The 14,754-nt window shown below is 40.3% G+C and overlaps 1 protein-coding gene across 10 annotated transcripts in view; it reads left to right on the top strand.

Moving 5' to 3' along the window:
- ctnnd2 (catenin delta 2) overlaps positions 1 to 14,754 on the top strand; it is a 932,891-nt gene that overhangs the window by 599,650 nt on the left and 318,487 nt on the right. For all 10 annotated transcript variants that reach the window (XM_062979377.1, XM_062979381.1, XM_062979376.1 and 7 more), the window contains exon 8: positions 4,450 to 4,644. In XM_062979377.1, coding sequence (XP_062835447.1) covers positions 4,450 to 4,644 — 195 coding nt within the window. The remainder of the gene's footprint in view (positions 1 to 4,449; positions 4,645 to 14,754) is intronic.

The raw sequence follows: 14,754 nt of genomic DNA, 5'->3' as shown, positions 1-14,754 counted from the left end.
AGTATTTACTCTACTTATATCTTATACCTACTTATACCGCTACTGTATTTTATATCTCGGCATGGAATGCTTGCCGTATATATGTTGTGCTCCGCTCTGAGTCCCCTTTGGGGTGAGAAGAGCAGAATATAAATATTTTAAATAAATAAATAAATAAATAAATAATCTAGTGTTATTTTACCACTTTGTAAAATTTAATCACAAGAGTTTTCACAGCACTAAATTTCTTTGGAGTCCACACAAAATATTTACAAGACCTTAAAATTATTAATATTTTCATTTTATGGTGGATGGTGTTGTGTTGATCCCATGAAAAATATGGAAAATAAGTATAGTGAAGGTATATATAAAAGCAGAATCATAGAATCATAGAATCATAGAATAGTAGAGTTGGAAGAGACCACATGGGCCATCCAGTCCAACCCCCTGCTAAGAAGCAGGAAATCGCAGAGAGTAGGTTGGGAGTTTTTTTCCTGCATTTTTTAAAGAATAATACAATATATTTTAAATTTAAATGTAGAAAAACATTAATGTGGTTTATCCAATGAATATTTATCCATTTTTCAGAAATATAATCCTTGCGCATCAATTTAAACAATACATGTACTGCACACAAATGTAATTTAAATAACAGCATAATCGTATTTGAGGAAATTAGGTTTGTGGTTGTTGAGAATGGAATACCTGTGGTAACTACACCAGTTTGAATAAATAAGTTTTTTTTTTCTTAAGATGTGAAAGCTATAAGCCAAACCAGCCAGCAGAGAGATCTGTGGCTGAGGGACCACTTTATAATCCTTCCATTTAACTGTTCTAATCACTGGCCTCATGAGCAGAGCAAGCCAGAGATGGCTTGCATATTAATTCTGGCCTACCAGATCTCCCCATCCTGCCTGCTGGCTCCTTTCAGACCTGCCTTACCATATCAGTACATCATCATATGCTTGCCTCTCACCTATCCTTCTGAGAGAAACAATGATTGAGCAAACCTAGCTCTCAAATGAGCTCCCACTTCTAGATATTCTTTGTGGAAGGGCTGTCATTCCACTGAGCTGGACAGCATGATGACAGAGAGATTGGAACCCTTCCGTTCACATTGCCTAGTGTATATGCGAGTGGTGGTGTGAATAAATGGCATGTATGTATGTTTATGGATCTGTGCATGAGAGAGAGGGAAGAAGAGATGGAGGGGAGATAATAAGTTTTCAAGCTACGGTTCTCATAGCAGCAGAAGTGAGAGGCTATATGAACCTTCCCATAATTCATATCCAAAGATCTTAAGTAAGGGTTCTTCATGTCTGTGCTAGGTATATGAGCAAGACCATGCAGGCTGATTTAGAATACTAAAGCCTGAGGCAGACTAGAATTGGATTTGTTGGCAGCATCTGTGGTTGTTTTGTTTCTCATCATTCAGCAGACACTTAGTGTATCTTGGAATCAGAATCATGATCAAAACTGAAAGACTATATTCCTTATAAGAAAGTTCTGTTATACTGGAGCTGGGCAAGTTCCTAGTTTCATTCATAATTTCATTCATGTTGTGTTTCTGCTGAGTTGATCATTTCAAATTTGACTCAGCATAGTAGTAGTGCTTGGAAATCTATGTATGTACTATGTGTATCATGTATTTTGTTATACTAGTGATTTGACGCCTGTATTGTCTCTCGAAAAACAAACTATTGTCATGATTTCATATCAACCAGCAATTTTACAAATTTACCCTGACTTTTTTCCAGACTGGAATTTAAGGCCCCCTTCAAAATACAGAAAACCATACTAAAAACTCTTGTAATTATAAGTATACAAAATTAAATGCATTTAAAATTAGTTTAAAAATTGAATCAGTACAGCACCATAAAAAGCCCTTCCTTTCTTAGCAATCAGTTTCTAGCATCTTGCTGGAGAAGAAAGGTATTCACTTGCTTCTGAAAGACAGTGAAGAAGTAGTATTCCTAGCATTTTAAAGGAAGGGAGTTTCATCATCTTGGAGTAGCCACAAATATGGCTTCTCTGGAGCTGGCAGTGTAGAGAGAAGTGCCTCACGGAAGAGCATAAATACAGGTAGGTTCACGTACAAATATATGGTCCTTCAAATAGCCTTGATCTCAGCTAAATAGATGAGGCAGAAGCTTTGAATAGTGCTTGAAAAAAGATGATCAAGGTATCTATTTATATGAGCCGCCATGAATACAAGACTATATTGTCTGGGATTAGAAACAAAAACCCCATTAATAAATAGAGTTTAGATTCTGAGGCAAATGTTGCGAACATGGAACAGGCTTTTGTATGAATATGTGAAATTTTGCATTGATTCTGTTCTAATGTAATAGTGATCTTCAACATTATTGTCAGGATGATAATGATAGTCCTGTATGCATTGGAGGATGTGATTCCATTACATTGTGATAAACTGGGGGTTATAATAGAAGGGTAACACAGCTTTTTCTGCAGTTGTTCCTGGCTCCAACTATGACTCTTCTTACTGTATCTCCAAACTTTGTAGTCTAGAACATACTTTCATGCAAAATGCAAACCTTGTAAGAGTGGTTTTTTTGTTATTTGTTTGTTTGTTTGTTTTGTTTTGTTTTTTGCTTGGGCATTTTTATTTTTGTAGCTCTGAATTGTAGTTAGACAATTCAGCAGTCAACCCTGATTCTAGAATAACCTGTAAGACTAGACCCTTATGTGAAACAGGCATATTTCATACCAACTCATCTTGCTTTGGAGACTTAAGTTATCTCCTCCACATGGAATCTGTCTTACCTTATTTCCCATAAGTCTAGTATACTATTCTGATAAGTCAATTTCAAAGCATAACCATGGAAAAAAACAAAATGAGTCACACTAAATTTGCAGCTTGGGTGTACCATTTGAGTGGATAAGTCAGAACATGATGTATCTAGTGAAGGACATGCTGAATTGCACTGTAGAAAAATGTTAGTCATTAGACAAAGATCCTATCAGCAGGACATTTACCCATTTGGTCTGTGTGGGTGTGTGCAGTAATTTGGTGTGGTTGTGGAAGACACAGATGCCATACAGGTTTCTTTGTCTTTAGTCTGTATTAAAATATCTATATTCCTGAAGGTGTGTGGTTTCAGTGTGGTGTTAACATATACTGCCCCAATGCAATGCCATATGCCAGAGGAGGCAATATTGTATGGTTTTATGTAAGCTGCCTTGAGACTCCTCCTCCTGAATCAACACAGAGGATCAAGAAAGAATGAGAAGGGAAGAGGGATATTTTCCCTGATTCCACCTTCATACTGTAATCCCCTGTGCCCTTTGGAGAGTGATGGTAGCTTTGCAGTAGGCTTTAGGGGGAATTTGTGAAAATGACATCTTACTCTCATAAGAGCCTCTGCTGGATTTTCTGCCTAAATTCAATTGAGATTGAGCATCCCTAATTCAGAATTCCAAAATGTTCCATAACTATCCACATGCATGGCATAGATAGTGGCGTCTTAGCTTTTTGATGTTGCAATGTACACAAACTTTGTATCATGTTTAAAATTACCTTCAGACTATGTGTTAAGATATATAAGATTTTTGCGTTTCGACATGGGTCCTATGTCCAAGATGCATTTATGCACATCCAGGTATTCCAGAATCTGGCATGTGGGGTGGAGATCAAAATGCAAAACACTTTTGGTCCCAAACATTTCATATATTCTACTTGTCCTACCTACAGTAGACCCACTGAATCAGTAGGATTCACATACTATTCAGCAGTTAATTAAACTGAATCTCCCTGAATTAAATGAATCTTGTCAAATTAACTCTTTAGTGCTAGCAAGTGGATTGCTCAGCTTCTTCTGCAAACAGATTTGGATATAATTCAGTATTATATTTTTGTATGTCACCTCCTAAAGGTTTAATATATTCACCCATAGGAGATTTATGTTTTATGAAATCCTAGCAATCTGGTGTCTACACAGCTTGTGACAACACAGCTGACAGGTCACACAAATGCTGTCATGCTTGAAGGGAGGATGCATGAGGTCAGGTGGGATGATACTGCTGGAGAATAATTGGTGGTGATTTCTGTCATGGATAGGACACACGGACATAAATTGTGGCATCCATTTGAATATTTACTCTCTTTTGCAAGCAGGCTTCTTTGGATAAAGCAAACATATGGGAAGAGGTTTTTATTTTATTTTTCGTCGCATTTAAAAAAATTTGTGTATCAAAACATGACTGTGATACAAATAGCAAGAGAAACTTGAGTTGCTGTTGTCTTCTCATGTGGTTTCTTTTTATATGTGTCTGGTTTATTTATTGCTTTTTAAGTATTTCTGCTTTTGTTGCTATGTGTTGTGATTGCTTTCAGTTGTTTTGTTTTTGTTGTTAGCAAAGTATAGATGTACCTTAGATTATTCTTGTACTGTTTCCTTGGAGCTGATTCTGCTCTTTCCCTTAAAGTTCCTCTGTTGTTCTCTTTTGCAGCTGGATCCCGGGCATCTTACACCAGCCAACATAGCCACTTGGGCTCTGATTTAAGGTCACTGCAGTCTCCAGAGCACCATATAGATCCTATTTACGAAGACAGAGTATATCAGAAACCCCCTATGAGGAGTCTCAGCCAGAGTCAGGGGGACCCTCTTCAGCCAGCACATACAGGCACATACCGCACTAGTACAGGTAGGTGGAAATAGCCTGAAGACCTTTTCTTTCCTACCTGGGTAGGTGTGTTGTCTTAAATGACAAATTTCTACATTTGCTGATCTATTAGGAATATGGCTGGAAACTTGTGCAGAACTGTTATTGCAACCAAAATGCCACAAAGTTAGAGATTTTCCCCTTTCCTATTATTGTTATTATTTTCTTGTACCCTTCTTCTTTGTCTCAAATAAATATATGACAGGATGGCTCTCCATTTGTTTAGTAAGGTAGTGTGTACACCTATTTTTTTGCAAAGGAAACTTTCTTACATGCTTGATTGGGTATTTACAACCGGATTGTTTAATGGTTTAGGGAAGGGGAAATAAATCAAATAGAATATATGTTCCTTTTTCACCTCATACGTCTACACATGTGCTCATCCATCCATTCTTCCTGCCATTCCATGTAGCAATGTAAGTGGCTGTATTTCAGTCAATATTTCAGCATTATTAATTCATCTATAAAGTAACAGTGCATGATCATATATTAAATATGTTGATGTACTAGTGCTAGTTGCAGCTCTTCATTCTGCGATAGCTCTTTATTTGGAAATCTGTGAACAGCAACCAAATCAGTATCAACCCTTAATACATGAAGGAGTCTACCTTCAAAACAGCTTCTAAACAAATGCATAGAGAGGCAACTTTTGACGTTATTGTGTCATTCATATTTACGAGATGTTTTCTTCGCAGTTGATCTTGTACAGAGGAGGAATTGCTCAAATCAAAAGATATTATTTGCATGGCTAGGAGACTGGTTTGTTTTTTCTTCAACCTTCTTAACTTTTTAATCTTTACACTATTCATTTTCTTTTAAATATTTTGGTTATTAACTTTGTATTCTCTCTGTATCTATAATAGTTTGAACCATCTCCATTTAAAGGGTCTGTCTATTTAATCTGATTTACAACTTCCCTGGTTGCTAGAGAATGGGAAGGTCAATGAAGAATCACTAAGGAGGAAGTATTAATGACTATCAGTGGAATATTTTTTTAAAAGCAAGGAGTAGGACATAGAGAGAAGTCACATTTCTGTCCACAATGAGCAAATATGTTACAGCAATAATAAAACATTACAACAGATGAAGAGTAAGCAGTAGCAGTAAGGACAATCTCATGTTTTCTATGCTTAAAAGTAATAAATATTGATATTCAACAACCATGTAAATGGGAGACTTCAAGAAAAGGAAGTATCTGTTAGTATATACTAAGCAAGAATTCATGGATTTTGCAGTTTAAGATTAATGTAGGTTTTAGACAGGAGGAAGTAATAAGTGGTTTTCAGTAGTATTATATGATGTTTCTCAGTTATGTGATCAAAGCCAACATCTTGTGTTTTACATGCAGTGTATGCTGCAAACAGCACATTAAGTTAGAAGCCTGACTTTACTGCAAACATAATGATTTTGAAGGGAGGGAGAGTAGAATATGACAAATCAACTAGTGCTTCATATTTAACTCTTATGTTCTTAATAAATAGTCCCAGCCAGAACTAGTTACACATAGTCGCTACAAATGTGAATTATTTAGCATAATCGGAAAAGATAAAAAGTAAATATGACTTTACAGAGAATACACACTTTGCTACAAGATGCTTCATGACACATCTCTATATACAGTATAGAATGCATACTCCATTGATGCCTTGTCAAAAATAACTAAACAGCTATACAGAACTTGGACCTGTGCTCCCAACCTTATAACAGTCCCCATAACATGTTACCGTAAAACCACTCTGGTGTGTCCTGTTAATTGTTTCCTCTGGCTTTCCATGTTTTTGATCATGCCTCTCATATTAGGCATGTTCTTCTTCTTGTGCTTTGCCATAGGCATGAGCGATCAATGAAAAAAATGGTTCTCAATTCGCTTCTAAAGTAGGGGGCGCTGGCGTTTCGTTTTAGAAGCTATTTCCGATTTTTTTTTTCCCCCTCAAAAATTTTGGATATTTCCGAAAATTTGTAATGCTCTAAATCGATTCGTTAATGGCAGACGTGCGTGCGCAATCGCGAAAAAACAGCACCGGGGTGGGACTTTTACAGGGCTCATTTTTTGAGCTATCCTCATCAAATTTGGTACAGAGGGAGAACACATTCAACCCTGCCAGCTCACCAAATTGCAGAACGTTTCCTTTTCCCTCTCACTTTTGGCGAATTTTGAAAAAAAAAAACCTTTGTTCCTGCATTGAAAGACTTATTTCCTTTTCCATTGGGTTTTCTTCAGTATGAAAGTCCTTCTTCTACTTAGATAACTAACTTTGCATCTTGGAAATAATAATAACCATTCCAAACATTCAGCTGAGCTTATGTCTTCTGAACTGGGGGAAACAAAAGAAAAGGCCAGTCTGTTATGGACAGAAACCAAGCCAGTAGCAACCCAACCACCAGCATTATACCAAGCCAACCCTCTTCAAAACATGTTGGAGGAAAACTGGACAGCCACCATCATCCGAAAAGGCTCCACCCCCTGCCGGACAGTGGCCCGGCCCCCAACCCTCGCCCCTTTCTAAAAAGCAGCGGGGCAGGGACTTTGCTGCTGCAAGAGAAATTGGGGGCTTGGGTCACACTCCTCTGGAGAGCCAGCCACGATTTCTCCAAAGCAGCAGGGCGGGGACTTTGCTGCTGCAAGAGAAATGGGGGGCTCGCGTCCCACTCCTCTGGGGAGTTGGCCACCGTTGGCTGCCCCCCCCTATCTCCAAAGCAGCAGGGCGGGGACTTTGCTGCTGCAAGAAAAATGGAGGGCTCACGTCCCACTCCTCTGGGGAGCCAGCCACCGTTGGCCGGCACCCATCCCTCTGCCCCTTTCTGCCAAGAAGCAGGAAATCGCATTAAAAGCACCCCTAACAGATGGCCATCCTGCCTCTGCTTTAAAGCCTCCAAAGAAGGAGCCTCCTTAAACCGGATGCTTAAAAATTGGCAAAAATCCCTTGGGAGTGCCATTCCACCGTGTTTCTTGCAGCCATAAATGCCCACTCCCTGCCAGGCAACAATGGCTGGCCTCAGCCACAGCCCCTGCAGCCGAGCAGAAGCTACCTGCCAGCCCGCAGGGTGGTCGGGCGGCTCCCTTACATCACCTGATTAATAACTGGAGAAGATGCCCTGGGAGTGTCCCATTCCACCGTGTCTCTTGCAGCCATAAAGGCCCACTCCCTGCCGGCCAATGATGACTGACCTCGGACACAGCCCTTGAGGCTGAACAGAAGCCACCTTCCAGGCCGCAGGGTGGTTGGGCGGCTCCCTTACACCAGCTGATTAATAACTGGAGACGATCCCCAGGGATTGTCCCATTCCAACGTGTCTTTTGCAGCCATAAAGACCTACTCCCTGCCAGGCAACAATGGCCAGCCTTGGCCACAGCCCCTGCGGCCGAGCAGAACCTACCTGCCGGGCGGCTCCCTTACATCAGCTGATTAATAACTGGAGACAATCCCCAGGGATTGTCCCATTCCAACGTGTCTCCTGCAGCCATAAAGGCCCACTCCCTGCCGAGCAACGATGGCCGGCCTTGGCCACAGCCCCTGTGGGCGAGCAGCCGCAAGGCCCCACCCCCAGTCGTGACTTGTACTAGGCTAATAACCCACCATTGCATGGGCCCCTGGAGCACCGCCCCTGTAAATGCTTAGCAAGGCGGGTTATCTGACTTCTGGCCAGATGGTGGAATTGAGGACTACCAGCGGAGGTCGGCTGAATTCTATCAACAGACTAGCAAGAAGCACTTCCGGAACCCGATGATAAAAAACTGGAATATACTTGGAGGGTTCCCATTCCACCATCTTTCTTGCAGCCACGAAGGCCCCATCCCCAGACACGACTTGTACCGGGCTAATGACCCACCGTTGCACGGGCCCCTGGAGGACCGCCCCTGTAAATGCTTAGCAGGGCAGGTTATCCGACTTCTGGCCAGATGGTGGAATTGAGGACTACCAGCATCTCCTTGTAAATGCAGTTGTGCACCTCCCTAAGCATCGCTGGTATTATGTGCTCGACTCTTTCTTTCTGTGATGTCAGGATGGCGTCTAACCCCAGACCACCCCAGTAGGCAATACGTGGAAAAAGCCAAAGTGTAACCCATTTCCAAAGAAAAAACGAAATGCACTCTATTGCAATGCCATTTCTGCTACATGGTAGGCGGGCAGAATGAAGGACTCAGATCTCAATACGAAGCTTCGTTCCGTACACAGGGACAACGTGAACAGGAAAGGTTGGAGAAAACCAAGTAACTAGCTGAAGGAGAACACTGCTCTGACAGTAACAGAACTTTATAAAGCGAGTAGTTTCCGCGCCCCGGTTAAGGGAAGAAGAGGTAGTATTGTGTACTTTACAGGATGACAGCGGAGTTAAAACGCATGCACTCCGGCGCACTGGTAGTTGTCCTTTGTGCAGAGATAAGCCCGTTATCTGCCAATAACAGCTGAATCCAGTTAAATGACCAATTGAGAAGCTTTGAAATAGAACCGGTCTGGTTCCTTTCCCTGCAACTCTTTGGATGCAACCCAGGTCATGATAAGCCTCCTATCCCCTCATTAGTCTAAAGAAGAGCTTTGTGCAACATATGTGTGTAGGGATAGGGTGCCGTGGTATTATGCTGTCTGTATTCGTGTGCTCAGAACTGCTTTTTGTCCATTACCTCGAAAAGCATAACGCCATCATATATCCCTGAGCATTTTAGAAATCTATTGCTTCTTTACCGTACTCAGGATAGCTCTCATCCCACTGTTAACAGGAGCAAAAGATGTGACCCTCATACCGACATCCCAGACAAGACATCAACACCAGACTGACACAAGTGGTGGAATTATGAGGTTCAAACTTTTTAAATTAGGAAAACATAGCATCTTGTTAAAGTATTGTAAAAGCATTAATTGTTGTCTTTCCAAACATTTCTTTTCTGAAAGTATTGTAGCAGTATTATGCTCGTATAATTAAGCATACATTTTACAACAAGTTATGTTTGCTTTTCACAAAAAATGCTGCCATTGGAGAAAGGGGATCCCCCTAGAAGGACACAAGGAGAGAGGAGATTATTGTGCCCATCTGTGATAATTTGTGAAAACAACCTCCCAAAATAGATCAACCAAAAACGCTGTAAAGGAAGACGTGGTGTTTGTAAGATAAACCCTATGGACTTAGGAGAGGGTGCTGCACTTCAAAGGAATTTCCAGAAATTTCAGAACAGGGAGGTTGGCCTTGAGGAAGACCAATTTTTCTACAGAAAGGGGATCCAGCAAGCTGCGGCAAGGGGTCACAACATCTCTGGCAATGCTGAAGACCCTCTCGCTCTGGACGCTGGTGGGATGGCAGCTGACGAACTTGCGAGCGATGTTGGCAAGATCTGGCCACACGTGTTCCCGGGAAGTCCAGTAGGCCAACGAATCGCAGGATATAGTCTCCAGCGGTTCCTCAAAGTAATGGTTGACTGAACACTCGGCAGAATCCTGCTTCCATACTTTTGCAGACTAAGACGTCCCCGATTGTGCCAGTATGGCAACCATCTGCCCAAATAAATAGTTCCCTCGTCGCTGCTGCGGCCCATGCTGCTTTGGGCTGCTGCCTTGACGTTGCCAACCTATCGTACAGCACTTCCGGGCTGTTGGACTCGGCACTGGCACTACTGCTAGGAGATTTGACGTGGTGGCAGCCTCAAACAGGAAAGATGGTCCACAAACAGTGTCAGAGCTATGACGAAGGAAGAAAGATATAACAGCACCGTTGATTTTGGATGAGGTGCCAGCAGCAGAGAACAGTTAGGTGGAGATTTGACGTGGTGTTTGGAGCCAAAGGACAGGATGCCCCCACGGGTAGCTGAAACAGTGCCAATGCGCAACTGTGTGGACTGCAAAGTGTGGACTGTGTGGACTGCAAAGAGGACTGCCACTAACAGAGACCAGAGTCGTTGGTTCACAACAACAACCGGTGATAGAAGGCAGAGCTCCGTTACGTGGTTCTATAAGCAGGGAGCGGCCAGGCTAGGAGGCAGCCTACAGGAGCGATGGGCCACAAACAGTGGGAAAGCTACTACGCCAGCTTCCAGCTGCAACCATTGAGGAGGAAGAGAGCTATGGGACCATAGTAATAGTTGACCTGGTGGCAGCCACAGGGAGCAACCAGGTGGAGATTTGACGTGGTGGCAGGCTCAAACAGGAAAGATGGTCCACAAACAGTGTCAGAGTTATGATATTAGCTCTCGCCAGCGAACACGAAGGAAGAAAAATATAACAGCACCGTTGATTGCACCAGCAACTATTGAGGGAGGAGGCTATACCACCTCAGTGTTTGTGTGTGTGGAATTGTAGAGTGTAGCTTGTGCCCTCGTGCATTGTGTGAGCTAAATTTTATTTAACAAGGAGAAATATATATTTCTTTTTAAATTTTGAAAGAATAACAACTATAAATTAACACTTCTCGCAATGGGCGCTCAGGATTGCTAGCCTACTGCCTTGCCAAATGGAAAATCAGGAAAAAAGACAAGGCATCAATGCTGGCTGAGCACAAAGGGGAATGGAGATCAGAAAAATAAATTAAATTTAGAAATTTATTGTAAATAAAACAAAAACAGACGCTTCTTTCAATAGGCACTTAAAAGTGGCCAGTGCTATTGGCCACCAGCGAGAAGCCAAGTGGAGAGGCACAAAAGGGAACCTCACACACACAGCTGCATAGTTCTGAGAAATATACCTCCAAGAATACCTTTTCTCAACGTTCACGGACTCCATGCTGCAAAGCCAGCTGCCAGCAGCAAGCACGACAGCCAGACAGTCACAGGTACCCTTTCTGGCAAAAAATCACCTAACCCCCAGACCTGCTTCTTCCTTCTCCCCGTTTCTCCCCTTTTTCCTTTCAGCAGGGAGAAAATGCAAAATAAACATGGCCAGCCAGCCAGCCAGACACCGGACCCCTGAAGCAGCTTCTCCCTTTGGCTGGCTGGCTTCTCTGTCCCTTCTTTCTACTGCTTCCCTTTCAGTCCGAATGCCACGAGGCAGCCCAAACTGGGATTTTTATAGAAGAAGAATGCGTGGGCACGCAGAGGACGTTAGCCCCCACTCTTGCATTCACCGTGGAGTCCTATGATTGGCCGGGGAGCTGCGGCCATGTTTGGCTGTGCTGCGCTCCCAAACAAGTTCGGTTGCATTAAAAAAAAATTTAAAAATAGTATTTTTTTTTATTTTGGGGCAAAAAAAATTATGAAAAAATATAAGAGACATAACGAGAGTAGGGCTACAATGCCTTGAGTTAACAAGTTTGATGGACCATGATACCATGAGTCGGATACCACTTCAAAGAGCGGGAACAATCCCATTTTAATCCGATTTAAGAATCATTTCGATATTTTGACGATGCCTACTTTGCTGCTTTGCCTCTTCTCCAGTCCCTTGGGATATCCAGTCACTTATTTTGATTTTCTTCCTGTCCTTTCCTGTCTGCCTAATCTCGATTTCTGCCTTCATTTATGTTATCTAATTTTTGCCTGATGGAAAGGGTTCTGAGGTCTTATTAGCTGGTACAGATATTTTTGTCTTTTTTATTAATAAAGTTTTCCCAGAGTACAGATTTTGGGTTGCTGGGTTTTCCCTTCTCATGGTTACTTTCATTTGTTTGGAGAAGATGGCCTCATGAACCTGGAGATGACATTCAAACACTGCTGGCTTCATTACTTGGAAATGGTTTTGTTCTTAGTAATTTGAACCTATGTTCTCATAAACTCCTATATAAAGAGCTTGCCAAAGTATAGTTTTGGGATATAACAATAAACAGTGCCATTACAGGAAAGAGCTTCAATGAGCCCCTAGTAATGGTTAAGTGAAACAAGCCATAACTTAAAATGTTTGAAGTTGGCTTGTTTTAGCCACCATTAACTAAGATTAACTACTATTTTTCATTATTTTATTTCATGTACAGTGTTCCCTCACTACTTCGTGGGTCACTTTTTGCGGATTTTCTGTTTTGCAGTTTTTCAATAAACTCTAAAAGGCTATTATAAATCATAAAAAATTCAATTTACAGCCTGAGGAAGGAGAAGCCAAAGGGAGAGAAAATAATCCAAGGGGGGAAAAGGAGGAAATCAGCACCCTTCCACAGAACTTTATTAGTTTAAAAGATGAATTGGGGCTAGAAGATATTTGGCAAGAACGCAATCTGGATCAAAAGATTATACTTTTTATTCAAACAGACACCTTATCTGGTCCAGAATTGACATGATTTGGAGTTCAAAACATCTTTCAACAAAAATTGGTTCTATTGAAATTTTACCCAGGGAGATATCAGACCACAATGCACTAGAAATGATAATCCATTATAAAAGAGAAAAGTGGAGATGGTGATTAGATAACCTGATAAAATTGGAAGATGATATCAAGAAGAATAAAAGCATAACAAAAGAGTTCTTTAACCTGAATGATACACAAAAGGTTAAAACACAAATAATCTGAGATGCTTATTAAGGCAGTGATGCAGGGACATTTAATACAACAAAATTCCATTAAAAAGAGAATGAGAAACCAGCAAATAACTTCAGTTAAAAAAGAAATTGAAGAGTTGGAACATGATTAAAAAATAAACCCTAAAAATTTAGAGATTACGGATAAACTGGGCATTATTACAAAAAGCTAAAACACCTAGACCTGGAACAAATCACCAAACAAATGAAGTTTATTAAACAATATTCTTTTGAAAATGCTAATAAACGAGGAAAATGGCTGGCTAGACAAATAAGAAAGAAAAGACGAGCACAACATGTTTCTTGTATTAAGGTGGGAAATAAGAAAATGGTCTCAGATGAAGAAATAATGGACCGATTTAAACTATTTCATGAAAACTTACACACCAAAGACCATATTGACAAAGAGAAGATATCTCAATACTTGAGTAAACAGAAACTTCCAAAGATATCTGAAGAACAAAGAACAGCCTTGAACAAAGAAATAACAGAAGACGAAATTAAAAGAGCTATAAAAGAAGCAAAAATAAACAAATCACCAGGCCCAGATGGCTTTACAATAAATTTCTATAAAGCTATGCAAGATGAGACAATTCAATTTTTAAAGAGAATGATGAACCTGGCTTTGCTTGAGAAAGAAATACCAGATACGTGGAAAAAAGCTAAAATCATTATGCTGAAAAAAGAAGGTGCAGATCCAGAAGAAGTTGGAAATTATCACCCAATATCCTTAATATAGATTATAAAATATTTGTTAATATTATGGCAAACGGGTTAAAAAAAATTCTTAATGACTGGATTGGGAAGACCAAACAAGTTTTCTCCCAAACAGAAGTATAAAAGAAAATGTAAGGATTGTTGTGGACACACTAGAATATTACAAAACTGATCACCAAAAAGAATTGAGTCTACTTTTGCTGGATGCAGAGAAAGCCTTTGATAACCTAAACTGGGATTTTTTCAAATTATTATTTTGTGAACTTGATATGGGCCATCAATTCCAGAATGCGATTGAAGCTATTTATGAACAACAGTGTGCCAGGATGATGGTCAATGGAAGATTTTCAGAAGAATTTCCTATTTTTAAAGATACAAGGCAAGGGTGCCCTCTTTCTCCCCTAATATTTATTTTTGCATTGGAGATATTAATGAGGAACATAAGAGGAGACACAAAATTAAAAGGGCTTAAAATAAATAAACAAGAATATAAGGCGAGGGCATTTGCAAATTATATTATTTGTATTATTGAATATCCAAGAAGCAATATAAAAGACTGGCTCAATATTATAGAGGAATTTGTACAGGTGGCTGGACAAGAATAAATAGGAAAAAAAACAACAATCGTAACGAAAAATATGTCTAAAACAAACCAAGAGGTACTACAAGAAAGATATGGATTAAAAATAGTGTCAAAGATTAAATATTTAGGGATATGGTTAACATAAAAAATAGCCAATTACTTCAGAATAATTATCTGATAAAATGGAAAGAAATAGAGAACTAGAACATTGGAAAACCCTCAATCTGTCCCTACTGGGAAGGATAGCAGCGGGAAAAATGGACTTGCTACCAAAAATGCTTTATCTATTTCAAAATATTCCCATTATTCACAATATAAAAATTCTTAAAGAATGGAATAGGGATGTGATGAAATTTGTTTG

The sequence above is a fragment of the Anolis carolinensis genome, chromosome 4, assembly GCF_035594765.1.
Source record: "Anolis carolinensis isolate JA03-04 chromosome 4, rAnoCar3.1.pri, whole genome shotgun sequence".
Lineage (NCBI taxonomy): Eukaryota > Metazoa > Chordata > Lepidosauria > Squamata > Dactyloidae > Anolis > Anolis carolinensis.
This window is presented reverse-complemented; position numbering and strand designations above follow the sequence as displayed.